Genomic DNA, 27,494 nt, shown 5'->3' on the forward strand with positions numbered 1-27,494 from the left:
ACTGCAGCTCTGCTCTCTATGTCAGGCAAAAATGTCACTAAAGAACTAAAATTCAAAGCGACTGGTTAGGAATGTGTTCTGCTCGATCTAGCAGAACCTTTGTGTCTGCTATTGGTTGCACTGCTCCCTCTGGTGTGTGCACTGGTAGGTACAAGTGGTGCAGGAGCTGAAAAAGATTGAAGTGCAATATTGACAACAGAGTGATGCACAGATGGTGTATTTTTCTAGGCCAAAATCTGAAAGCGAGTTTCATTTTATCCATTACAATTTTTGAAAGGATTTTAGTTCAGTGTCTAAAATACGGTCTGTGGTTAACAAAAGCTCAGGATATGTAGGATGTTTCATTGTACAACATAAAATACATCAATAATAACCCTTTGTAAACTTTTAAAGCTCTTACTTAGTCTTTAAACTCATATGCTAACAAGTTTGCTTTTCCAGCCTCATGGTGTTTATAATCCTATTCTTGCAAACTCAAACTTTCAGGGAAAACGTTTCTAAATAAAGGCTTAAAGAATTGTTAAAGCTTAATGGTGGTGATATTCAGGTTGTGCAAACGGTTGAGGAGTTATGTAACAAGAATACAGCTTGGTTTAATGTGTCGGCGCCGACACAGTCGGGTTTAAAGGGTTAACATTAACAAGAACAACAATTATTATTTAATATAAATATTTAATATGAATTAATCAGGACTGCAGACATTCACTCCTCTGTAACAATATATTGATCGATCCCATCAGTCTGAACTGTAAAACACACAAAATATGTAATAAGTGACCTTTAAATGACTGATAATAATGAGAGATCTGGTTAAACCCATCTGTAGTAGAACAGATGAGAAAGAGAGAGATCTCACCATGAGCTCTGTAGCATTTGACTCCCAGTATGATGGACACTAGCAGATATGGAGAAGTTGCCAGTAGAAAACTGAGCAGTTTGACAACTGAGAGAACCGGCAATGGAGCTTCTGAACCTGAAAAGAAAAAAAAAACTAAACACTTTTTCCTCCGGTTCTTTTCACACCCAGCAGAACCAACTGCTCTGATTTTGTTTTTGTCTGCTTTTGAAATGCTGCCATAGAGTACAGAACAATTACATGCCAAACTGAAAATGATACTGTATAACATTTTTCCAATTACTTTGTAGGCATTAGAGTTGGATTGTGTGACTTTATTTAGCAGCCTTGAGCCTCACAGCCTTGACTTTATTTACACTCATATTGTCAGTCTGACACTGACAATATGCCATCAACACTCAAGCGTCATATAAATATCTATTAATTTAACCACATAATTTTAATATATGTAAAAGTTGATTGTGTCTGAATGTAGTCAGATTGATGAGATTCTCACTCTCACCTGATACGGTCAGTGTAACTTTATCACTGGTGTGTGAGTATCGTGATCCTCGGGTTTCTCTTCCAGAACAGCTGTAATGACCCATGTGAGATTCATTAAAATAACTGATTGAGTATTCCTGTGATTGACTGACATGAATCACTGAATCATCTTTATTCCAGCTGTAGATCCAGCTGCTGACGTCTGTCTCCTGTGTGTCACATGTGAGAGTGACAGTCTGTCCTCTGAATATCTGTGATGGTTCAGGCTGAACAATCAGACGAGGTTTGGGTCTCTCTGAAATTGAAAACACAAAGGTTACAATCAGTGCCGATTCTAGACTTCTGGGGGCCCTACGCAAAACTGTGTCGCCAGGGGTGGGGGTGGTTTGGGATGAAAAAATGGATGAAACGCATTTGACCGTGTTTCACTCGTCTCAAATCGTGCTCAAAAGCGCTCGAGAAACAGTAACTCTTCTGCACTGTAAAAAAAATTCCGTAAAATTTACGGTAAAAAACTGGCAGCTGTGGTTACCAGAATTCTACCGTAAAAAATACGGTAGCAACATTTTAGGTTTTACGGTTTTAACTTAAATTTACAGTTAAATACCGTAATTTCTTTAACTGATATAATCTTAATATACCAACCTATTAAAGTACTGAAATCTGTTTTGTTCCTTTGAAATACACTGATATCCACCAAATGCAGGTGATGATGAGAAAGTCACATGATGAGCCAAAGCCCATCACAAGCAACTTTTAAACAATAGAATATACAGAAAGTGCACAGTGTCATTCACACAAGCACTAAACACCATCATGGTGAGACTCATTAAACTGAAATATGCTATAAACATTAATTTAACAACATTAGATGTAACATACAACCCTAATAAACATAACCGATAAGAAAAAACTAAGAAGAAACAGTTATTTCAAAGAAAAAAACGTCAAATTCAAACAGAATTTGAAATGGAACGCAGGGAATTCTGAGAACGTCAGTTTACGGTTTTTCCATGTAAATTTTACAGGAACTTTCCGTTAACCATGTAACAGGTTTTTACCGTAGCATTTTCACAGTTTTTTACCGTTAAAATCACGATCATTTTTTACAGTGTGCGGCTCGGTACACTTTTAACTTGTTTTTTTTGTCTCGAGCAAGAGACTGTACTACATTCACGTTACATGATTTGACTGATTTTTACGTAGAGAGGGTAACAGCGCACCACATTAAAAGAAATGATCATTTATGTGTATGTGAGCAAGGGGTCCCCCTGGTGTTTCAGGGGCCCTATCACAGCTTGCGTATTCTATGTATAGGGAGGATCGGCTCTGGTTACAATATGGATCCAAAGAAGCCAAAGCATGGAGTGAATCAACGCAACCTGTCCTAAACCCTGTAAATGTCGCAACAGAGGATAAAGTAGTCGCCACTTTCTGGACTGAAATACGAGTTGAGCAAGGTCCTGATGTCAGTCAGTGATGATCACTCACCCAACAGAGCGAGAGTCACATTATCACTCCATTGAGAGCACAGTGAGAGTCTGCAGCCATAACACCTGCATTTCTGTTCACTCTCTACAGTGATCTTGAGTTCTTTCTCCTCAGAGTCGTCCTGTTCATCTCCACACTGCCAATTGTATGTCCAACCGTCCCCCTGTATGTCACATGTGAGAGTGACAGTCTCTCCTCTGAATATCTGTGATGGTTCAGGCTGAACCATCAGAAGAGGTTTAGGTGCCTCTAAAAGAACTGAACAAACAGAGGTTATGGTAAAACATCCAAAAAAGCCACAATAATGTACACATCTACACATGTGGCAGTTTATCTGTTTATTTCTTGTATTTGTCATTTGGTGCAAAACATTTTCGTCATCAAGACGGTCCATTAATCAGATATGGCCATAATGTATCTCAGACACTGAATATTACAAAACACCCATTAATTGTGGTTAATTTGGAGAGGCTGAAAAAAAGAGCCAATCGACTGCTGTCAAATTGCTCTTGCAGTACTTTGATGTCTCACGTTGGCGTCGTTTCAAAAAAAATTCTTGTCCCTATATGTTTTTGATAAATTTTGGACACAGAAGGACCACCATTCAAGTAGTACTTAAATATGCCATGGAGGGATATATAAGAGATTTCAAAATAAATATTGTGGGCATTAATTTGAAAGCGAACATTTACAGATAACAATGCAAGAGGGAGAAGCCTAATGTTACAGTCATCACGATCGCAGATGAAAAAATCCCGGATCAACACTGTTCATGTACCGGACAGTAAAGGCCATTGCACACTGAGTCAGAAATTTTCGTATGCATTTTTTCAGATTCGTCATCCTTTCCTATCAAAATGCTTGCTACGGATGCGAAAACGCAGAAAATCAAACCTGAACTGATTTTTCTTTAATGACGGATGAAAGTTTCGGAGGCAGTGTGTAAATTGACACAACGCAAGGTTGTATTTATTTTTTAACGTTTCGGACGAAAATTTCAAATGCTAATAAGAAGGAGTGGCTCCAGTTTGACGAAGATGTAGATAGGATCCTAGAGGTAACATCAAAGGGAAATGCTGATCAGAAACTTCAGACCATGTGCACTCTCATAATGTCCATATGCTCAGAGCGGTTTGGTACCATCAAAGAGCGTGGTTTGAGCAACCCAGTAAGACCAAACCGGTAAGAACTCAAGATCAGCCAGCTAAGACAAGAACTCAAAACTCTCAAAACATCAATATAAGTTGGCTGAGGAAGATGAGAAAACTGCCCTGTCAGAGCTTACAGAGATTATGAGAAAAAGGCTCATCATACTTAGGCGCGTGGAGCAAGGAGGGAGCCTAAAAGTGCAGTGCTTTCATTGCTGGTCCCTTTAGCTTTACCAAAAGGCTACTCGGACAAAAGCGAAGCCGGTGTCTCACTTGCTCCGTGGAGGAAGTTAATCATTATCTCAGTAGCACCTTCAGTGACATGTTGAGAGAGCAAGAATTTGACCAATGTGAGGCATTGGTGGCACCTCCAGAACCGCTGATTCAATTCAACATCTCTGAGGTGACTCTAAAAGAGGTCAAAGAAACAGTCAGAGCAGCAAGATCAAACTCTTCCCCTGGCTCCAGCAGAGTACCATATAAACTTTACAAGAAGTGCCCAAGGCTTCTGGTGAGAATCTGGAAGATCGTGAAGGCAGTCTGGCGAAGAGGGAAGGTGGGTATTCAATCAGTGTATGACGTTCTTCCCAGCCCAACCAATCTGCATTGTTGGGGAATGGCAAGCACTCCAGCATGCCAGCTGTGCCAGAAGAGGGGCACCTTGGAGCACATCCTAAGTGCTTGCCCAAAAGCCTTGGGGGAAGGGAGATACCGCTGGTGCCATGACCAAGTGTTAAGGTCTTTGGCAGATACTATCAGTACAGCAATTCACAAAAGTAAGAATCTACATGCCCCCCGACAATATATCTCCTTCATCAGAGCTGGAGAGAAGTTGGATCAGAGGGTTGGCTCAGTGGGGGCGCTTTTTGGCAGTGCACATGATTGGAAGCTCCATGTCGACCTAGGGAGACAGCTAAAGTTTCCAGCCAACATTGCAACATGACGCTCCACCCAGACATGGTGCTAACATTGGAGTCTACAAAGTAAGTGGTTTTGCTAGAACTGACTGTCCCCTGAGAAGACCGAATTGAGGAAGCGTATGAACGCAAAAACGCTAAATATGCAGACCTTGTCACAGTGCTGGAGCAATGGCTGGAAAGCACGGTGTGAACCAGTCGAAGTTGGGTGTCAGGGCTTCGCCGGTAGATCAGTTCAGCGAACTCTTAACCTTCTTGGTATGAAAGGACTGTACCGCAAAAGGGCCATTAAGAACATCCTGGAGGCCGCTGAAAAGGCCTCGCGATGGCTGTGGATCGTGCAATCGCAAATCTAGAAAGTGAAAGTAAAAAGCAATCATGCATTCGAAAGCAGTTTCAATGCCCCGCATATTAATGGCGGCTCCCTGATGTCCGCATTTTATATACAGTATAATTACTCAACGATATAACTGCGAGAGAAAGTATTGAAATATATATTTTCCCTGTGTTTCCTTTCTACTGTGTGAAATACTGAAATGAGGCGCACTGTGAAACAGCCAATCAGAGCAGAGTTCAACATTATTATTCATGACCTCTCCAAATAAGGTAATAACAGACCATTCTAGGGACAAATCCTAGGGTTGTAAATGGACATGTAAAACCGTTTCTGGAGAATTTTTGCCCTTACCTAAGCCACATACCTTCTATGTAGATATCAGAGAACAATTTAAAATATTGTATCAATACATTCTATGGCACCTTTAAGATTATATTAATTTACATTTAACCAGTTTAATATGAAGAGACAGTAAAATGTGAACCTTCGTTTATGTGTTTTTTAGGGGAAGTCGTGGCCTAAAGGGGAAGTCGTGGCCTAATGGTTAGAGAGTCGGACTTGTAATCCAAAGGTTGCGGGTTCGAGTCCCCGGCCGGTAGGGATTGTAGGTGGGGGGAGTGAATGTCCAGCGCTCTCTCCACCCTCAATACCACGACTGAGGTGCCCTTGAGCAAGGCACCGAACCCCCAACTGCTCCCCGGGCGCTGCAGCATAAATGGCTGCCCACTGCTCCGGGTGTGTGTTCACGGTGTGTGTGTGTTCACTGCTGTGTGTGTGCACGTTGGATGGGTTAAATGCAGAGCACGAATTCTGAGTATGGGTCACCATACTTGGCTGAATGTCACTTCACTTCACTTCACTTTACCTACACTGTACAAGACCTGAGAACAGTTTGCTATTTATGTTTGTACGTTAGCATGGACTAACGTTAACGTTAGCTAGTTTTAGCCAGAGATGCCTTGCTGAAGCACAAGATGACATTAGCGTTCTGCTTGAGCAGATGAAAATTGTAACTTAATGACATGTATGACAACCAGAAAATGAACGTTTTCGTCTTCATTGGGATTGGGGGTGAATGCTTAGGGACATTTTGCTCTGTTTTGTTTGGGTTTAGGAACTAGAATTAAATAAATTACATTGCCTATCTTCTCAGGATACGTGTTACAAGACCCCCAGGCACACCATTTTTGTAGCATAAACCCCATAAAAATGATGCTAGCTTTGGATCTTCCAGTGTTTCACTATGGTACTCAATCCTAAAGATGTCTGAGTTCCGGTGTTGTGCCGAAAAAAGCACCCTGCCAAATTATGCACCCCCTAGTATTGGTAGGTTTAGGAGTAGGTGTGGGGGAGGGGTTAGGATTAGGGGTGGGGTTGCGATTAGGCAATCAGGCAGCGATTTCAACGAAGGGGTGCATAATCTGGCAGGGGTGCAGAATTCGGCACAACACCGGTCCCCGTGCAATTGATACTCCATAGGTTAGTCTGTGTTCAAGGGGAGAGGCTTACCGATAGGTCAATGCCACCCCTGAACAGCACTTTGGAGTGAGAACAATAATGGATTCCAGCAGGGGCGGTTTCTCCATTAGGGCGATCGGGCGACGCACCACCAAAGCGCGAAAGGGAGTATTTTGTTTCTTTCACATACCCTAGCTTTCACTCTTCTATACTGTTTGTTCTTCCTCTGGAAATATAGTCCAATCAGGGTCGAGTCACGTTCTGTGTAGTACCACCCCTTTTTGGGCGATTTCTGTCAGAATGAGAATGGCCCCATAGACTTCCATACAAAGATTTTTTTTTTCAAACTGCAGTCACTGCAACGCAATCTCTATGGGTTACGGGAGGGCTAGCACTAACGTACTTTCGTCATCATACGTAACCTTAACTTGTGCAGCGATTGGTCAGAACAAACATACCGCTATTCAGAAGAAATATGAAGTCAGGACATGTCTGTATGGGTTCAATAAAGCAAACCAGTGAAGTTTTGATGGATGACGATTGTAATGGAGGTAAAGACGATTACAGTCAGTGACATACATGAATCGTAACTTACATTATTAGATGCGTGCGAGTCCGTTATTATTAGTGTGCAAATAAACAAACTGTGTATGTGTGCTCTCTGATAGCTTTATGAGCACATTTCAGTATGATCGCATGTCTGGCAAGTGTTTTATAATGGACACTCGCTGAAGAAGCGTGTTTTTATAGACGTTAGACAGTGGTGTATTGGCATCAACATTCACTCTGACAGAGGAACTGCTCACTGGTCAGTCATGTTGAGCTGCCTTCAAATCACCACACCCAACAAATTCATAATATTTTTATTTATTTTTATTTGTGTTTTGCTCTGTTTAATAATTCTGAATACAGATGTCTGTATATTTATATAACTTTAAGGCGACTGGGATGGTGGTCTGTTGGCATCTCCGTGTGGTTGTGCTTGATACTGCAGCTTGACTTGTAGTTATTTATATATGTATAGAAAATGGTATAAACAAATTCTCACAGATTGTGCTGTTGCACTGTATACATCAATTTTGAATTATTATTAAAATTAAAAACAAAATATTTTCATTTTTCTTGGAAAAAGCTTGCAGAAAATATAGTTTTGTGAGAATCATCCTCAATCTTGAATTTGGTAAAACGATTGTCTTTATTTAAAGTTTTTCACGTCTTAACACTTTTCCTTTTGATATACTGGGATAAATTATATCGGGATGTATGCTAAAATTTTTGGATGTGGCGCCCCACCTAGAAAATTTTCCACCAGCCGCCACTGGATGCCAGTTTGAAGCAGGTTTAATTGTGTGACAACATCCCTCCTTAATTGGTTCTGCAAGATGATGCAGAAATGAGTTCAAAGGAACAGCTTTTTGGTGCCCTCCACCCTTTAAAGGGATATTTGCAAACTTCCCTAAGCACTTCCCCTCGCAGGAATCCCCGCTACTATTTTGTGCGTTCCTCAAGTGCCAAGGGGAGTTTTTATGCACTTGTGCAACGTAAGAAATGACATACATCCGAGTCCAGGAAACGGAGCAACATGAGGCTGAGTAAATGATGACAAAAATTTTAATTTTTCGGGTGAGCTGTCCCTTTAACATGTCATCACATAAACACCCAGATGTAGCCTATACAGTAGTTTTATTCACAACTCATTTATGTCATTAAGGACCCAATACATTACATAAATAACAAATGCACACTGCACACAACACACATGCACATGCTTTCCCCTTCTGTTCCACTGTGTTACATGTGTGATGCTTTGCAGAAATGCATAAATCACCTTGAGTCTGTCCAGGGCGGATGTTTGAAAGCAGCACTACAAAACAAAAAGAGACAAATCACATTTATTTATAGATGTTGTTGCTATAAATATATATAACGAACTATATGAATAGCTGTCAAAAGAGTGGTTAGAAATTCAACATTAATCATTAATTTTAAATCACCATCTGAACAGTTTAAGCTGATTATAAGGTGGACGATCAAAATTAAAACAGGCTTATTAATAGAACACTAATTTGCTAATAAGTGTGTATACATAAGACAAACAGCAAAATGTTTTTCTCATTCTTGAGAAAATACAGTACTGATTTAAGCACATTAACAACAGAGTCACAGTCAGGCTACACGGAATCAAATGGTTTAAGACATTTCAGACGAACACTGCTGGGTTGTGTTGTTGGGTCAGCAAGCTGGTTAAAAATCAGAAAAATTCATCAGAAAATGAAGTAACTGATTATTTTAAGCTTTACTCTTTTACCACAAAGAAAAGTGCTTAACTATCATTCTCTATTTCTTCATAGCAGTCAATAACAAATGGAAAGTTTGAGGTGACGAAGGGTGAAGAAAACATCTATGTGTATTACTAAGAATATGTAGGTTATGCTGTTATGATATAAATGAACCCACAGGTGAATGCAGATGTTATTTTGCCATCTGTATCTCATATGGGAAGTGGCATCATTGTGGTCAGTAACATCACTGGTCAGAGTTTGCGTTACTGCAGGACCACACGTCCCATAAGATCACCTATACATGGATATTACACTGCTGAACTATTCAACAAATGACTTTCCATAACAACAAAATTTGACTGAATCTGAGCATATGAGTTACATCACAAGTAAAGAATAAATGTAGGTGCACAAACTGCCAGTGAAGTTCAACTGAAGAAAACAAAAACAGTAATTGTGAAAAGAAATGATACAGAACATGACAGTATGTCCAATACAACTGATGAACCATTGCAAACCCTAAACTGAATGACTAAAGATCAATACACTGAACTCATTCATCTACAGTACACAAGAGAGTATTTGAACGCAAAAGCCTCTAAGTGCCATTTGAAATATTTTTATAAAATAAGCATTTTTGTTTATCAGGTTGGTATATTTATGTGCAGTTATTTCACTTTAATTGTATAGAAAATGACCTATACATTGCCATTAGAGTAAAATTACTGAACCTTAACATAGGAGCCTGATAAAAATGCATTTAGGATTATTTCATCCTCATACACATATCACGAGCTACAGATGGATTTGATGCTCTCATTGCTCTGCCACAATTATCAAGCAACATGAATAATAAAAAAACCAAAGTGAAATCGGTAAGATTCAATACAAAACACTGATTCATTATTACTGTCATTACAAAAAATAGTGCAAAAATGAAAAATGATACTCACAGAGTATTAGAGGAAGTGGACTGAGCTCCATACTGATCTATTAATGACACACTATCAAACACATCATCTGTGTAATAGACTCAACACTTCCTGCACAAACACATAAAGAAGACACTCTGTCTGTTTGGTGGACATATGTCAATGTGATGAGATAGTCTGGATAGGGGTGATCATAATCAGGAGAGGACTCCACACACACTGTGTTTTAGTGTATTATAGGTCTTTAGTGTATTGCTTGTGTTAGAAACTACCAGCTCAATATGTCACTGCACGTGGCTTGTTCATTCACCACCAAACAGAAATATGCCAACGTTGGTTATAATCACACCCCTTTTACTTAAACATCGATAGAAATCTGCAGCGGAGATCAGTCTGCTGACTGGATGAAGATGTGGGGAAAAAAAAATAAAAGGACATCATTTATTTGGAATCATGTCCTCCAGCAATGCCAATGCATCCATCATGCAATACTGTACAGTGGGGAAAAAATTATTTGATCCCTGCTGATTTTGTACGTTTTCCAACTTTCAAAGAAATGATCAGTCTATAATTTTAATGGTAGGTTTATTTGAACAGTGAGAGACAGAACAACAACAACAACAAAAATCCAGAAAAACACATTTCAAAAAAGTTATAAATTGATTTGCATTTTAATGAGTGAAATAAGTATTTGATCCCCTATCAATCAGCAAGATTTCTGGCTCCCAGGTGACTTTTATACAGGTAAGGAGCTGAGATTAGGAGCACTCTCTTAAAGCTTGTTACCTGTATAAAAGACAACCTGTCCACAGAAGCAATCAAGAAAGAAAGCCCCTTTACAGGCCATATGAAGTTTGCCAATGATTCAGAGGAGAACTGGGTGAAAGTGTCGTGGTCAGATGAGAAAATCCAGCTCTTTGGCATCGACTCAACTCGCCGTGTTTGGAGGAGGAGGAATGCTACCTATGACCCCAAGAACCCCATCTCACATTATGCTTTGGGGGTGTTTTTCTGCTAAGGGGATAGGACAACTGCACCGCACCAAAGGGACGATGGACAGGGCCATGTACCCTCAGGGCCAGGGCATTGAAAATGGGTGGTGGATGGGTAGTCCAGCATGATAATTACCCAAAACATACGGCCAAGGCAACAAAGGAGTGGCTCAAGAAGAAGCACATTAAGGTCCTGGAGTGGCCTAGCCAGTCTCCAGACCTTAATGTGGAGGGAGCTGAAGCTTCGAGTTGCCAAACGTCAGCCTCGAAAACCTTAATGACTTGGAGAGGATCTGCAAAGACGAGTGGGTCAAAATCCCTCCTGAGATGTGTGCAAACCTGGTGGCCAACTACAAGAAAAGTCTGACCTCTGTGATTGCCAATAAGGTTTTTCCACCAAGTACTAAGTCATGTTTTGCGAAGGGGTCAAATACTTATTTTACTCATTAAAATGCAAATCAATTTATAACTTTTTTGAAATGCTTTTTTCTGGATTTTATTGTTGTTATTCTCTCTCACTGTTCACTGTTCCTCCCATTAAAATTATAGACTGATCATTTCTTTGTCATTTGAGCAAACGTACAAAATCATTTCTCCACTGTATATGCAGAAGTGTCACCGCAGAATTCAAGTGATCAGATCCAATCATTTACACCTTGTCACACAAATCAGACAATGAGTGGTAAACCCATACACCTTGAGATCATTAGAAAATTAAAGTTAAGGTAATTCAATTGATGCATTTTTATTTTATTATTTATTGCCTTTTATTTATTTAAATTGGTAGTGAACATGCATGTAATTATGATTAGGACACATAATAAGGATTAAAATTGATTTGTCTGTTTATGGTAATAGGGATCTATAAACAACTTTTCAAGTTCAGTAAGTTTCATTTCCATCATCTGGCGTCAGTCCCTCAACTCACCATCGGGTGTCGCCAAACTGCTCAGTCTCCAAAAAGTCTGTATGTATGGGTCAGAGTTTGCGTGCAGGTGCACAAATTTTCCCGTCAAGTTTGTTTTTACAAATCCCACCTTTTGCATAGGAAGTGGTGTATGTCTCTTTCAGTGCAGTTTTTGTGCATCTGCAACGGTTATAAATGAGGCCCCAGTTCTTTTTCTCCTTAGCTCAGGTGAGACGCTTCTTACGTTGTTTCTGGTTCAGGAGTGGCTTGGTTCTAGGAATGTGACAGCTGTAGCCCATTTCCTGAAGACGTCTGTGTGCGGTGGCTCTTGATGCACTGACTCCATCTGCAGTCCACTCCTTGTGAAGCTCTCCCAAGGACTTGAATCGGCTTTTCCTGACAATCTTCCCAAGGCTGCTGTCATCCCTGTTGCTTGTGCACTTTTTCCTACCACACTTTTTCCTTCCAGTCAATTTTCTATGAATATATTCCGATACAGCACTCTGTGAACAGCCAGACCTTTCAGCGATGACCTGCTGTGGCTTTAGGTGTAGGGCAATAGCACACACAGTTTGTTCAGTATAAAAACCATTATGCCTATGGAGAGTCCCCATAAACCAACGTGTGTGTGTGTGTGTGTGTGTGTGTGTGTGTGTGTGTGTGTGTGTGTGTGTGTGTGTGTGTGTGTGTGTGTGTGTGTGTGTGTGTGTGTGTGTGTGTGTGTGTCTCTCTCTCTCTTCTGGACAAGTACTCAGTCAGTACTCTTCCCCATAATTGTGGTTGCTTGTTCTAAACTAGCCCAGGAGGTACCCAGTATTTATACTCAAAATTAATCAAACTAATCAAGCTCAAAATGGAATATTCAAATTGTTTGAGATACTGAATTTTTAATCTTCCTAAGCTGTAAATCGTAACCATCAGAATTAAAACAAACAACAAAAACCCCTCTTTAAATAGTTCAGTTTTTGTGCAATGAATCTAGAAAATAAGAAAGTTTGCTTTTTGGAATTAAAATACAAAAAATAAAGAATTTCCCATGATATTCTAGGGAGCATGTGACCGCCTGTCTGAATTTTGTCGACAGCCAGAGGCAGCACTAAATTTCACAGAGACAAACACCTTGAAATTCTTTTGGCAGGAAAAGCCCTGCCTTAAATGAAATGCAATTAACATTTTAAGTAGAAATGTTTCTTCAAATTCCGATAAAATATCAGAACCAACAGCCTTGTGCAGTGCTCCAACAGATAGTGTGTTTGTGCTCCGGGTGATCCTTGAAAGAGTCCCAGCTCTAGGTCCTTTCTGATGCCATCCCCTCTATACAGTTTAGCTCCAACCAGCTCCAAATCACACCTGCTTGGAGGTTTCTAGTGACCCTGAAGAGCTTGATTAGCTGGATCAGGTGTGTTTGATTAGGGTTGGAGCTAAACTGTGCAGATCTGCGGCCCTCCAGGAATTGAGTTTGAGACCAATGCTATACAGCAGGGATGGGCAACTTCGGTCCTGGAGGGCCGGTGTCCTGCAGAGTTTAGCTCTAACCCTAACCAAAATATTATCGTCTGATAATATTTATTTAAAAAGGTATCATCCTTTAAGATATTGATAAGTGATCATATGTTCATGATCAATACTGGGACAGGTTGGGGACCTAGTCTGATGTTTAATTCAGCAATATTTGTACGGAATAGAAAGGAGATTGAAAACACATTGTTTATTGAACAAGCTCATTTATGTCATTAAGGACCAAATAAAATACATAACAAATGCACAAATTCACACTGTAAATGACACGCATGTGTAACAGACGTAGGCAAGTAAGTGCTGGTGCGTGTAAACCTCACTCCCCTGATCTCAAAAAAGAGGCGCCATGGCCTTTAGCCTCCTCGTTAGAGCGCCCGCCTCCCGCGCCGGAGACGGTGGTTCGAATCCCGCTCGGAGCGAGGCGAAGTAGAACCGGTTACACACGCTATAAACACTCCCTCCAGTTCCACTGTGTTATATGTGTGAAGATTTGAAGAAATACACATAAATTACCTTCAGTTTGTCCAAGGTGGATTTTTGAAATCAACACTAAAAAAGCAAAAAAAGGCAAATCACACTGATTTATAGATGCCGTTGCTTTAGAACTATTTGAATATCTGTCAAAACATTGATTTTAATACATAAATACATAGTTTGAAGAGTTTAAGTTTATTATGAGGTGGAAAACTGAAATTAAAACAGGCCCACCAGAAGACTAAGTTGCTAATAATTGTGTAAATGTTACTGTAAAACAAGTAGCAAATTGCTTTTGATAAAAGTTCTGATTTTGTGTTTATGTTGAGATTACATTACATCTAGACTTTATTCTTGAGAAAATACAGCACTGATTTATAGCACATTAGAGTCATAGTCAGGCTACACTTCAATAAATGGTTTAACACACTCAGACAAACACTGCTGGATTGTGTTTGTTGTTTGGTCAGCAGGAAGTGGACTGAGCTCCATACTGATCTATTAATGACACACTGTCAAACACATCATCTGTGTAATAGACTCAACACTTCCTGCACAAACACATAAAGAAAAGAGAGAACTTGGAAATATTTAATACAAATAGATATTTGATTAAATTTATGATTGATACTGTGATTGATAATGTGGTACAAATGTAAAAAACTACATACAAATATGACTGTTATAGCATTTTAGTCATGCTCTTATTTGTCATTTCACATCAGCTGGATCTCTGTATAGTATATTGAACAGCTTAGGTTGAAATCAAATAAAATTATGATAGAATGTAAAGATTGTGTTGAAAAATATCTAACAATATTGTAAATGTTTATATTTGAAAGACATTCACACTCAATAAAAGAATAGAAGAATGGTCGTCTCTGGCTTACTAAAACATGTAGATGATACTTTAAGCCACAGTGTGAAATAAATCTCACCACTCAACCTAACACGTATTTAAAAAAGAAAAAAAAGCTGCATTTTTTAACAGAATTTTTTTTTTGTATTGGTGTCAAGCTTTTTGTTGTAATAAGATTATTAATTAACAAAATAAATTAACCAGCAAACAAATTTTATATAAAAATGACATTTGTGTGTTTCAATCTAGACTCATATTGAATGTTCATATTTAATTTTATGTCATTACAGAGTCCTGAGCTATTCATATTCTCATTCATACATTTTGAAAACAAATTATTACACATTGGCAGGTTTAAACATGAATTAAGTTCTAAAAATTATATATATATATATATATTGTGACGAGCGTCCCGATCTCTCATCAGCGTTGCCCTGGAAACGCACCAGAAACACCTGTCCCCGCTCATCAAGACTAAAGCGGCCGCACCTGATCCCCATCCGCCCGCGGCCAGATAAGCCGCGTGAGGCCTGGAGGCAGGGAGAAACTGAGATCTAATGGGCATTCTCTCCACTCTCTTTTCCAGAAACGAGCGTCTAAGCGACCCAGCCTGCACTCTGCACTGCACCGGTCCACCACGCCAAGGAATCGCACGGAGAGCACCCCGAGCACCTCAGCACGCACCTTCACCGATCACCGCCTGTTTTCTTAATAAATCCACCCTCCGGGGTATTTATCTGAGCTCTCCTTGTTGCGTGATTCTTCCACCCCGCCACTATATATATATATATAGCCTATATATATATTCGTTTTTAAATACACGGTGATACAACAGAGATAATCTCAATTAAATAAAAATAATTTTCTTACATTAAACCTTTAAAACCTAAGCGTAAAATAGGTCATTTTTACACATTTTGTTTATTTGACTGTAAAATTCTAACAGAATGTGCTATTTTCAAGTGCAAGGTGTCATTTTTTTTTCAGAAAACAGACAGCTTTCAAAAAAGTACAGTTTTTGACCATTAATGTCGTGTGTTGAGTTTGTAAACAGAATTTAAATAGACAAAAATAAAAAACAACAGTAAAACATTTTCTGTTTTTTATTTATAAAAAAAAGAGAAAAATCGTGATCGAAATAATCCAACACTTCTTACTTCAAAATTCAACTATATTACATATATACAAGTAGTTTTGGGACACTGGGTTGCACAGTTTTCATTCAGGAGGCTTTTTTGTTCATACACGCACATATTTACACATGCATGTAAATGCGTGCACATGCATAACTTGCACCCATACATTTACACGCACGGACTCATTATAGCGATGCACACATTACATGTGAAAAAGTCTCACTCAGACTGCTCCCAAAGTCTCGTCAAAAATCATCCCAATCGACTCCTGTGCTGTTTACTCCACCTTCACCATGTTTTTGTTTGTTTCGTTTATTATTTTATGCAATCCAAAACTCCGCGCTCCCTATCGCTCCATTCAAATTCTCCCTCCCCGCTCTCCCGGAAATCAGCCGTCATTTGTCGACGGAGCGCAAGACATTACCGTAACAAGCAATATATTGCCGAAAAGCGCATGTTGTTTACTGTCAGGAGCAATTTGAATTATTGTGATGGTGCAAACGGTTGAAGAGTTACGGTATCATGAATACAGCTTGGTTTAGTGTGTCGGCGACGACACAGCCGGTTTTAAAGGGAACTGAAATAGTTTACTTCAGGCTGTTAGTTTAAAATATGTAATAATTCACATTTTCATGGTGGGTTTTCATATCTTAAAGGTTGGAGAAAATGTTAAAACAATGAAATCTATACATAAACAGCATAAAAGAGAGTCCTACATCACAAAAACAAATGAAGGCATGACAAAAAGTTCCTGTTACCTTCATATAACAAACAAGAAAGAGATTAAAAATGTTGAAATCATAAAATAATAATAATTCTGAGTATAATCCTCATGAAATCACAGTGTATGAACAGATCTGAGTGATTCCCTGACAATCAAAGCCAGCCAGTCAGTATTACACAATCAGCATTACATAGATATATTAAATACATACATATTGTAGTGAAATACATCTGTAACACACACTTTTCCTGGCCAGAGGTGAACTGGCCCCCCCAACTGAGGCTGGTTTCTCCCAAGGTTTTTTTTCTCCATTCTGTCACAGACGGAGTTTTGGAAGTTCGTCGTCGTAACCAACTTGAGTGGGCAAATGCTCACATTCGATGGCGTCTGGCACTTTGGAGAGATGTTCTCTTCACGGATGAATCCCGGTTTTCACTGTACAGGGCAGATGGCAGACAGCGTGTATGGCGTTGTGTGGGTGAGCGGTTTGCTGATGTCAACGTTGTGGATCGAGTGGCCCATGGTGGCGGTGGGGTTATGGTATGGGCAGGCGTATGTTATGGACAACGAACACAGGTGCATTTTATTGATGGCATTTTGAATGCACCGAGATACCGTGACGAGATCCTGAGGCCCATTGTTATGCCATTCATCCACGACCATCACCTCATGTTGCAGCATGATAATGCATCCCAGTTCTTGCATGGCCAGCATAATCACCGGACATGTCACCCATTGAGCATGTTTGGGATGCTCTGGATCTGCGTATACAACAGCGTGTTCCAGTTCCTCCAAATATCCAGCAACTTCGCACGGCCATTGAAGAGGAGTGGACAACCATTCCACAGGCCACAATCAACAACCTGATCATCTCTATGCGAAGGAGATGTGTTGCACTGCGTGAGGCAAATGGTGGTCACGCCAGATACTGACTGGTTTTCGGGCCCCCCAATACAGTAAAACTGCACATTTTAGAGTGGCCTTTTATTGTGTCCAGCCTAAGGCACACCTGTGCAATAATCATGCTGGCTAATCAGCATCTTTATATGCCACACCTGTGAGGTGGATGGATTATCTCAGCAAAGGAGAAGTGCTCACTAACACAGATTTAGACAGATTTGTGAACAATATCTGAGAGAAATAGGCCTTTTGTGTACATAGAAAAAGTCTAAGATCTTGGAGTTCAGCTCATGAAAAATGGGGGCAAAAACAAAAGTGTTGCGTTTATAATTTTGGACAGTGTATGAAACGTAACCATTAATTCTGTACAGATCTATATGGCCAGTTTCAAAATTTTATAAACAATTCCACAAACATTAAAATCTGCAACAACATACAATCAAATGTATCAGGCAAGCAAATCTTTACACTTCACTATGAAGTCTTTCACGAGTTTGTGTGCCCATATAATCTTACCATTATTGGTAAAAAGATTCGGCTTGATGTCTGCAATGGAGGGCTCAGAGAGACTATTCTACTCGAGCTCCGATAGCCCTCATAAAAAGAAAGATAAATAATTAAATATGCATAAAAGGAGGAGATGTGGAGGAGGAGAGATGCTGAAAGAACTAACGACGGAAGTGGTAAGAGGCTGTCTTTTATACTTGGATATTAATTGGAAGATTAGATGGGTGTACTCCTCCTGAAATCACATTAATAACTTCACTAAAAAAAGAAAACAACACCTACATCTGCTCCATGATAATAACCTGAGTGGCATGTCCTTTACATGAACTGTGATTTTGAAATGAATATTAAATCTGTTTCTATGGACACTTGAACACTGTTAAAAAGGTTAATTATGACTTAAAAAAATATGGCTTATTTTATGAAACCTTTAAGATCCATAGAACTTTTCCATTTCACAAAAGGTTCTTTAGTGAAAGATTTGTTAGATTTTTAAAATGTTTTCACACTAAAAAAAGGCACTTTTAAATGTTCACTGATAGGTTCTCTGTATAACCAAATATGGTTCTTCTGTAACATCGCTGCGAAAACCTCCTTTTGGAAACTTTGTTTTTAAGAGTAAATAGAAGAAAGATTTAGTGCCTCATTCAAGAAGATGAAATGTATAGAAGAAGAAACATCTCCATGCAGAAGAATAAAAAATGACAAACACCTTATTCTTTTAAAAAGAAATGATGTCTGCATGATTTAGCTGATGATTACCATGTCTCACCAATGATCTTCAAGAAAGGTTCAAACAGTTTTTTCATGGCATCGTCTTCACGAGGGATATTCTTTACAAGGTCTCGTGTGTTCAGCATTGACTGCAATTCACCCCACTGTTTTAGCATTTGATCTGCCAGTTCAACTCTGTTTTTGTGCTCTACTGAGCTCCTGCATATTTTTTTATTCCAGCACATGAAGAATTTAATTCTCGCCAGTTCTTCATCAGAAAGCTCATCCAAAATCTTCAGAAGAGCATAACTCCATCCGTGTAGAGCTAAGCCTGTGGAAATGTGATCAGATGAGCTGAAACTGTGTACAAATATTGTTGTACTATAAAAATATATCCTTTTTGATCTCAGTCAAACTATAAAAATAAAATTCTTATATAAACATAAAACTGAATAATGATGTTGAAATATATCTACACAAAAAACAAAAGGCCGCCAATATGTCTGAATAAAAAACACAGTAGGTTTTCCAGGGATTATGAACTTACAACAATTATTTAACAGTTCTAAACTAGTTTTTTTTTTTCAAATATAATTATTCATAACTGCTCATTTTACAGAAATAGGGTTCAAAGAATAACATTTTTATGTGAAAAGTTTGGTAATTCTGTCTTTATCGTGTTCAGACTTTTGATTGACACATTTGGTGTAGTGGTCACATACAGCCCTGCCAGAAAAATCCAAATGTTTCAACGCACCTGAAGTGGAAACGCAGGGGGGAAACGCGAGGGGGACTACTGACAGGAACGCGATCGTGATTTCTACCGAGGGGACCACCACCACCACACCCCCGGAACGCGATTAAATTCCTTGTTTTTAACAGTTCTGATTATTTTTTATGATTATTTTACTTCCTTTTATGTAAAGCACTTTGAATTACCACTGTGTATGAAATGTGCTATATAAATACACTTGCCTTGCCTATGAGTGCAGAAATAGTGAAAATGTGGCTTAAAAGGTAGGGTGGGTGATTTTGTTAAAAACATTTCTTGCTATGCTGGTTGAAAGTGTCTTCACATCCTGATAGCAATCACTAAGTTAAGTGGTCTACATATCTTTATATCGACTGTAGAAGGTATAGGACCATAAAATGTTCGTCCAATCACTTCCCTCGGTCTGAGGGTTACAAGAGGCTGTCCTACCTGCCTGTAAAGTATGTATTTGTGTACCTCAGCGCACAATGCTCGCACAGACATGATACGTCATCAGCGAAAATAGAAGTATTGCTATTGTAATATTTTGCACTGTAATGTTTTGTCACTGGTGAATGAGACATGAGGTAATCTGACAGCATTGCATTTAGTCCTCCACCTACACTAATCGTGCCGCTGGTTAGTCTCTGGTCTACTTGTGTGCATTTATGTGTCTTGGAGGCTTTTAAAGCTAGCCTCTCCGAAATTGCTACCCTCCTTTTAAGGTCTTTCCACACTGCTTTAATTAATGCATTAATCATAATTTAACTTATAATATAACAAATTAACTACTTACCCTTTGAATTAAGCTCCTGCAACTGTATTTGGTTGCAGCTTCTTCTGGACACCGTTAAGACACCTTGATAGGGTTTGCTACGATAGCCAGCATATACAGTTTCATTCTGATCCTCATGTGTTCTCCTGTATAAAGCTTCTTGTTTCCACTTTTGTAAATCTATTTTCAATTCTTTAATCTCAGCATCCTTTTTCTTTAATTTATTGCTCTTCATATCAAGTTGATCTTCCACTTCAGCGATTCTTCTGCGTAGGCCAGAGGGGTCAAGATCTTGAGTTCTTAAGTATCTTGATTGTAACCTCTCTATCTCCCTTTCTTTTTCTTGAACAATGGCATTTAGTTTTCTTATTTCTGCATCCTTTATATCAAGTAACCTTTTAATGGAGTTATTATTTTGTGTTCTTGGATCTAACATTAACTCTTCCTTGGAGGCTGAGAGAATAGCGATTTTAAATTTGATTCTGTCAACAAGACGTCTCCAGTCTGATTCTAATGTATTCTTAACCTCTGTCGGAGCTGAAACTTTAAAACAACATGCTGAATTCTTCCTGGCAACAAGCTCTTGAATTGTGTCAGTAATCTGGTTGCTGTCATTGTTTTGGATCACAAAATATCTTTCTCCACATTTGTCAATTAAAGGTTGAAGCTGATGACGTCTAATATAATCCTCAATGGTATAACCTCCCAGTTTTTCTCCATGTGTGAACAGCACTATGGTATGTTTCCACAGTTGAACAGTAAGCAGACTCTCTAGGATGCTGATGTTCGATTCTGATAGCACTGTGTTCACTTTAAGCGCCAAGATGATTGCATGAGGTCCAGTTTTATATAAAGCCTGTACACAGTAAACAATTTCACGTTTGGTTTGCTCCGATCTACTCAAGTCTCCTCTCCAGCCTGGGATGCGAGTCAAATGAATCCGTGTTCCTGATACTGTACGAGTCTTCTTGATGTACTTACTCCTTAAAGACGTCCAGAATGTGAAGACTTTTTCCTTGAGGATGGCATTAGCAATAGTGTTTTTCCCAGCACCCTGACTTCCAATCAGCACAAGTTTAAGTTCCTCAAAAATAGGCTGAATTTCTGAAAAAGTGAAATCTTCAGTTAAGTCAAAAGAAATTGAAAAAGTGCTCTCAGTAATATACGTTTATATTGCACTGTACAATATGATATGAGTGAATCTATATTGACACCAGACACTAATTTGTAATGCTTATTTAATTAGAACAATAATACAGCTCTAAAGAATACAGAAGTGCATTTATGAGTAATATCTTGATAGTTTTCAGTGGTCTCTTTCTAAAAAAGAGTGACAATTCTAGTCTACTGTATTTTTCTACATTTGTTACAATATCAAATTAAATTGCACTGAGATTCACAATAAGTCTGATTGTCAGATGTATTGACAGATGTCAGATGGCTTATAAGAAACAAACAAATATACATTTCTAAAATAACATTTTTAATATACATAAATACACAGATAATTTCCTTCTCTCACCTTCAGTGTGTCCTAACAAGGGCTCTTGGTCCTCTTGTGCTAAATCAGAAAACAATCAGTAATAAAACTTTTAAAAACAAAACTTAAAAAAAAGTTCATATATACAGTCATTTCAAAGATTAATATGAAAAATATTCACTGTTAATAATTACTTTATTATTATAAAGATTTAAAATCTTTATAACATCACTTACATGCACCGGAACCCATTTTTTAATGTTTCAGTCAGGAAAAGTCTTGATAGCTTCAGTTCATTACCTTTCTAATGAATAAATGGAAACAAATAAAGGATTTTAGAAGTGATTGAATATTTCTTCAGTCCAACAACCAGTATAAAAACATATCCTAAAGACTGTTGTGAAATCACAAAAAAAAAAGAGCGGGAGAAAAAACATTTATGCAGCATGTACTGAATAAACTGATGATTTAAATTATTAAATTATTATTATGCAGCTCTACTCATTTTATACAAGGCCCTATAATTGTAAATATATAATTTTCAAAACATAAATTAGATACATTTTTCATAAATTCTAAATTTGAATTAAACCTGATTGCATTTGTGCTATCTTTAATTATCTACTAAACACTGCTAATGTACTAATTACTATGAACAATTTAGTAAATCACTCTAAATTGGAGGTGGAAACATCAGGTTTTTGATACCCGTTTTTAAAAGTACATGTCCGTCAGAGGTGGCAACTAATAAGGGGATTTTCCAGGATGGCTGATATGTAAATCTGTACTGATAAAAACCAATAATTGATAATTATGCTCCCATATACAGTACATCTTTCAGATATTAAAATAGTTTTAATAAATCACTTTAAAAGTTCACCTGTTGTCTTAGGACACAAAAAAGTGAAACTGAAAGCTGCTATATGAACATATGAATCTTACATAATAACAAAGACTATAGAATACCTAAGACATGTCACTCGCATTGTTTTGAATGGGGATGCAACGCTCAATATGGCCGCTCAATCGCAGGAAGCCCCGCCTTCTGAATGAAAGAACCAATCGTTAATCAGTAAAGTCAGCGCGTCACTGCAGCTGCCGTTAGAAGTCCCGGTTGCTATATAAACAGTCAGCGCTCTGAGACGCGCGCTCAGGACTGCGCATGCGCACTGGCTGATCTAGCCTGAGAAATAAGCTTTTTATAACGCTATTTGAGCAAAATAAACAACATTTATGACACAGTTGTTGTCCGATTTCATTGGTGATTTCAAATATTAAATTTAATCGTAAGCTTAGTGAACCGTTTTGGAGAATTTGATGGTTCCCCATACAAAGAGATAGGAGCTGCACTTGGATGCCCGAGGCCGAGAGGCGTTTCAAAGATGGCCGCCGAGTGACAGGACTTGTCTCAAAGAGACTTTGATAATAATCAGTTAGTAAGGTGAATTGATTAAAACAACAGTTATAGGAACTGCTAGAATTTCAAACTCAACTATTGCATCTGGTTTGTTACATAAAAAAGAAAAGAGACCTGCTTGTCAAAATACTTCCAAATGCTTGTAAAGATTGTAGCGTCTGCTTATGATCCTTGATGGTCATTGTGGTTTTATGTCTTAGAGACCCCTTTTAACCTGTGACATTAGCTAAATAACTCACAGACCTGGCCCCAAATTCTACATTTATACGGTGCGTAATTGCCAATGGTCTTTTTCCACTATCAAAAGACGCTAAGCAGGTCAGCTCTCTGGTCTCTCTATCAAACTTCAAACACATCCCGAAAAGGAGTGAATGACCCCCCCTGTGCCAGGCACCAACGGCCTGACTAGACCAGTGGTCTCCACAATTTCAAATACACATCACACACACACACATAAAGATATTTGCTCTATTTAGGCTATAATTAAGCAGTTATAAATGTATCTGATATAGGCATGTGTTGTATGTATATTCCACTATTATATTAACCTAGTTACAACCCTTTACTTGTATTAGTTAGACTCTAAACGCCTATATTCAGGTGTATGAATGTATCTCTGGTTTAATATATGCTAGATGTTTCTTTCTTGATATCAAAATGATCTGCTCTTCATTTCTCAAACAATGATGTACACTGTGACCTCGTGAAATGCATCATAATATTCCTACAGTACTGTGGGAAGAATTTCACTGATCCAGCAGAAGTCATAAAACATGCAAATGAGGTGTAAGTGAGACAAAGGAACACTCTCCCGCTGAAACTACGGGCGTTGTTACTGGTCGAACTGACCAGAAATGGGTGTAACTTGGTCAGATAAAACTAAAACTCCCACACCCAAAAGCCCTCTCTTATCTCTTTAGACCGGGTGCCCTAGAGACACGCATATCACAGTGGAAACTTAGCGACAGTGTTAATTTTGGCAGGCATTTTGGATTTAGTCTTAGTCTTTATCTTGAGAAAAAAATGCTTAATAGTCACATTTTAGTCATTCATAGTTTTAGTCTAGTTTTAGTCGACGAAAAGTCATTGCATTTTTGTCAACTTTTAGTCATTACTTTTAGTCAAACTGCAGTTACCAACATTTATTTTGGTAGCTATTTTATATGTAGTATTCAAACAAAAATAGTCATCAGTTCTTCTCTCTTTAGACCAAATCAATTAAGCTTAGTTATGAGAAATTTGAATCAAGGATTGAATTTGGAAAAACTGGAATAAATTTTTATTTTTTGGTAGAAATATAAATTAAACTCATTTTTCAGATACAGTAGGTTTACTTAACAAGTATACATTTATTTAACATCTTTTGTTGGTTAACATTTATGACAGATAATTAGGAATGCTGTCCATTTAAGACGGAAGATGTAATAGCCTACTGAGATACATTCAGTTTTCACCCACCTGTTTAAGCTCACTTAAACCATAACCCACTGTATTTCCGTGAGATACTCTACATGAGAGACATTTGGACTGCTGTGTGTGTATTTGAGCGCTGAGAACTGATCGCGCGCTGTATGAGAACTGAAGAAGTGGAGCGCGCGCGAGAGAGAGCACTTCTATCAGCGCGTTTCCGCCTATCGCACCTTCACTGACTTTAAGTTAATCGACAATGAATTGTGACTCCCGGGAAAAACGGGACGTCTGGTCACCCACTCCCTAACCCTTCGGGTGCTGAGGCCATTGTTTCAGATCGCTAGTTGGCGTTTTGGTAGCCTATCCGTCCACTGCGGCTGCCATGCAAACGCACCTTATCCAATGACAGAGACGCACATTTTGAAAGACAAGGCAGTTAATTTAGCCTATAGGATGTATTTTGAATGTCCGATAGTCCTCAAATAACATTTTAGTCCTGTCTCGTCTTGTTAACGAAGATGTGGCATAAATTTTGTCATAGTTTTTATCATCAGATATTAGTTTTAGCTCGTCAACATCTCGTCTTAGTCACAGAAAAAGGTTCGTTGACGAATATTTTTCGTCGTCGTCTTCGTCAACGAAATTAACACTGCTTAGCGACTCCCCTTCGGGGGGAGTTCGAGCTCATGGCAGCTTTGAGTTCAGTAACTTTGGCGACTTAACTTCGGACCAATCAACCCGTGGCTGGAATGACAAAGCTTTCGCTCCTAAAGGAATTCATCAAGAATTAAGAATCACATTGCAACAAACCAGTGCAAGCAACCGCTTGATAATGTTTAGACGCGCTTCTAGGCTTCGACCACAGTTTGATTAAGGTGATGTAATTCTTTGATGGTTCTAACAGGTTGTGTCAGCTGATGTACAACTCCTGCACTTATGCTCTCGTCCTTTCCCTTGCGCACGCGCGCAAGCGCTCTCTCTCTCTCTCTCTCTCTCTCTCTCTTTCTCTCCATGCCTTCCGTGCGTTGGCATCTGTGTTTAATGTATGTATGTTTGTGTTTAGTTCAATGTTACATGTACCCCGTAGAGTAGTTTAATAAACATCCATATGTATTCACACTTGGTTGTGTGTGTCTGCAGCTCACAGAAGGAGGTCACTTTAACGTTCCGGTTTTGTTACACGCTGAGCGACGTGTTAAGAAGGAGATTATTCTCAGTGACCAGAGAAATAATTTTCCTTAGAGTCAATAGACGATTGAAACTGTCCGTACTGCGGACGAACAAATCTTTTTATTGTACTGTTAATGCTACAGTTAATTCCTGAAGATGAATATATAATTGATAACAACCCGTTATGATAAATTATGTTCATCTTACTTTGAGCTAATTTGCTACAAGATACTTTCAAAATGCAACACTCCCATTTTATCAAATCAATGAATCATATACAGTAAATTAAATGTAAAAAAAATAAAATAAATACATTTAATTACGCCAGTTTTCCCTCAAAGTGAATTAAAGCTGCTGTTTAGACAGAGTATGTGCTCACAAACCACGAAGCATTACATCCCGCTGGAGATGGAACATTTACTCCTTACATCACCATAATGATGAGAGATGAGATAAAGTCGAAAATTCATCACGACTTTGCTTAAATCTATTAATATATTAATTTAATATAGGCCAAGAAAACAGATGACGTGTGATCCTCTGTTTGTGTCTGTACAGAAACCCCACCTGTAGTCATGAAGTCATGTGACTCGATCGGGCCATCTTAGACAAAGAAGTCTGAACTGGGATGTTATTTCGTTTCATATTTCACTAGAGCAGTGACAAAACCCAATACTCTATTGGTATGCTACATGACTCACACGCGGCAAACTATCCAATCAGTGTTTTATTGGTAATATTTTGAATATCCTGGGACGACTGTATAATCTTTCAGACAGAGTGCAACAACACTGTGATTTGTGGACAAGCAGAGAGATGTTTAATCAAACAAATGAGCGATCTTATTCTTCAACCTGTGTTTGCACTGCAGTTCATACAAATGTTTGCTTTAATTAATATGTAACTTGAACAGATTTCACAAAATACAAATAAATCACATGTTAATAGTGGGAAGGGCATACAGGTGCCTTTCATTTATTTACATTTTGTGGTGTATTTTTAAGTCACAAGTTTTCAATTGACTTATATAGAGTCACCTCACTGAAAATGTACATGTTTCTTTTAATCAACACTGAAGCCTGTTCTTTTATGTAAGCCTGTTTTAAAAATGCTGTATAGTTATGCATATCGAGTACTGTATCCAAAGTAACAAAAAGTATTAACAGAATTAAATTGACTTACATCAGTCTTTTCCCTCTAAGTGAATCAGAGCTGCTGATCATCCGTTTTCACAAAACAGGAAGTCCTAAAATAGCTGGAGATTAAGAAATGATCCTCCTTTCATCACTCAAAGGATAATAAATGAGATTAGGTTCAAAAGTCAAAAAGAAGTTTTGCATACTGCTTAAATCTAGTATTATCAACATAGCACTGGAACAGAGATTATCGCGATTCTTGTGCTCTTTTCGTCATGTCTGTAGAGAAACTGGCCGCAACTGCACAGCATCCGTTTTCTCTTTTTCCTGTGTTCTTCTGTCATGTGATTTGTGGTTTATGCAAAAATAGCTACAATAAGCATAGGCTATAAGCTAGACAGGAAGGTATCATGTTACATAATACAGATGAAGACATGCTACTTTATGTATTATGTAACTGACATGAGACAAAAATCTTTAACCATGTTATTTTTGATGTTTTATTCAATTATAGTGTACCATTGTTTGTGATTGGTGGACAGAGACATGTTTAATCAAACAAATCTTATTCTTTAACCTGTGTTTGCACTTCATACAAATATTTGACTTGTGTCTCAGGTTTGTTAACTGCTGTACCTTGAACAGGCTTCACAAAATATGTATAGATTTTGTGTTAATATTGGGTAGTACAGGTATCTTTATCCAAACTTAATTACATAG

The 27,494-nt window shown here is 38.4% G+C and overlaps 1 protein-coding gene across 1 annotated transcript; it reads right to left on the minus strand.

Moving 5' to 3' along the window:
- Positions 1 to 15,763: 15,763 nt before the first annotated feature.
- Positions 15,764 to 27,120, minus strand: LOC306887013 (uncharacterized protein). Its single transcript, XM_079444469.1, has 5 exons — positions 26,821 to 27,120; positions 21,878 to 21,945; positions 21,684 to 21,722; positions 20,183 to 21,265; positions 15,764 to 18,966 (listed from the first exon to the last, which is right to left on the minus strand). The coding sequence occupies exons 2-5, from the start codon at positions 21,891 to 21,893 to the stop codon at positions 18,680 to 18,682; spliced, it is 1,425 nt and encodes a 474-aa protein (XP_079300595.1). The 5' UTR covers positions 21,894 to 21,945; positions 26,821 to 27,120; the 3' UTR covers positions 15,764 to 18,679.
- Positions 27,121 to 27,494: the final 374 nt, after the last annotated feature.

The sequence above is a fragment of the Barbus barbus genome (genome assembly GCF_936440315.1).
Source record: "Barbus barbus genome assembly, chromosome: 2".
Lineage (NCBI taxonomy): Eukaryota > Metazoa > Chordata > Actinopteri > Cypriniformes > Cyprinidae > Barbus > Barbus barbus.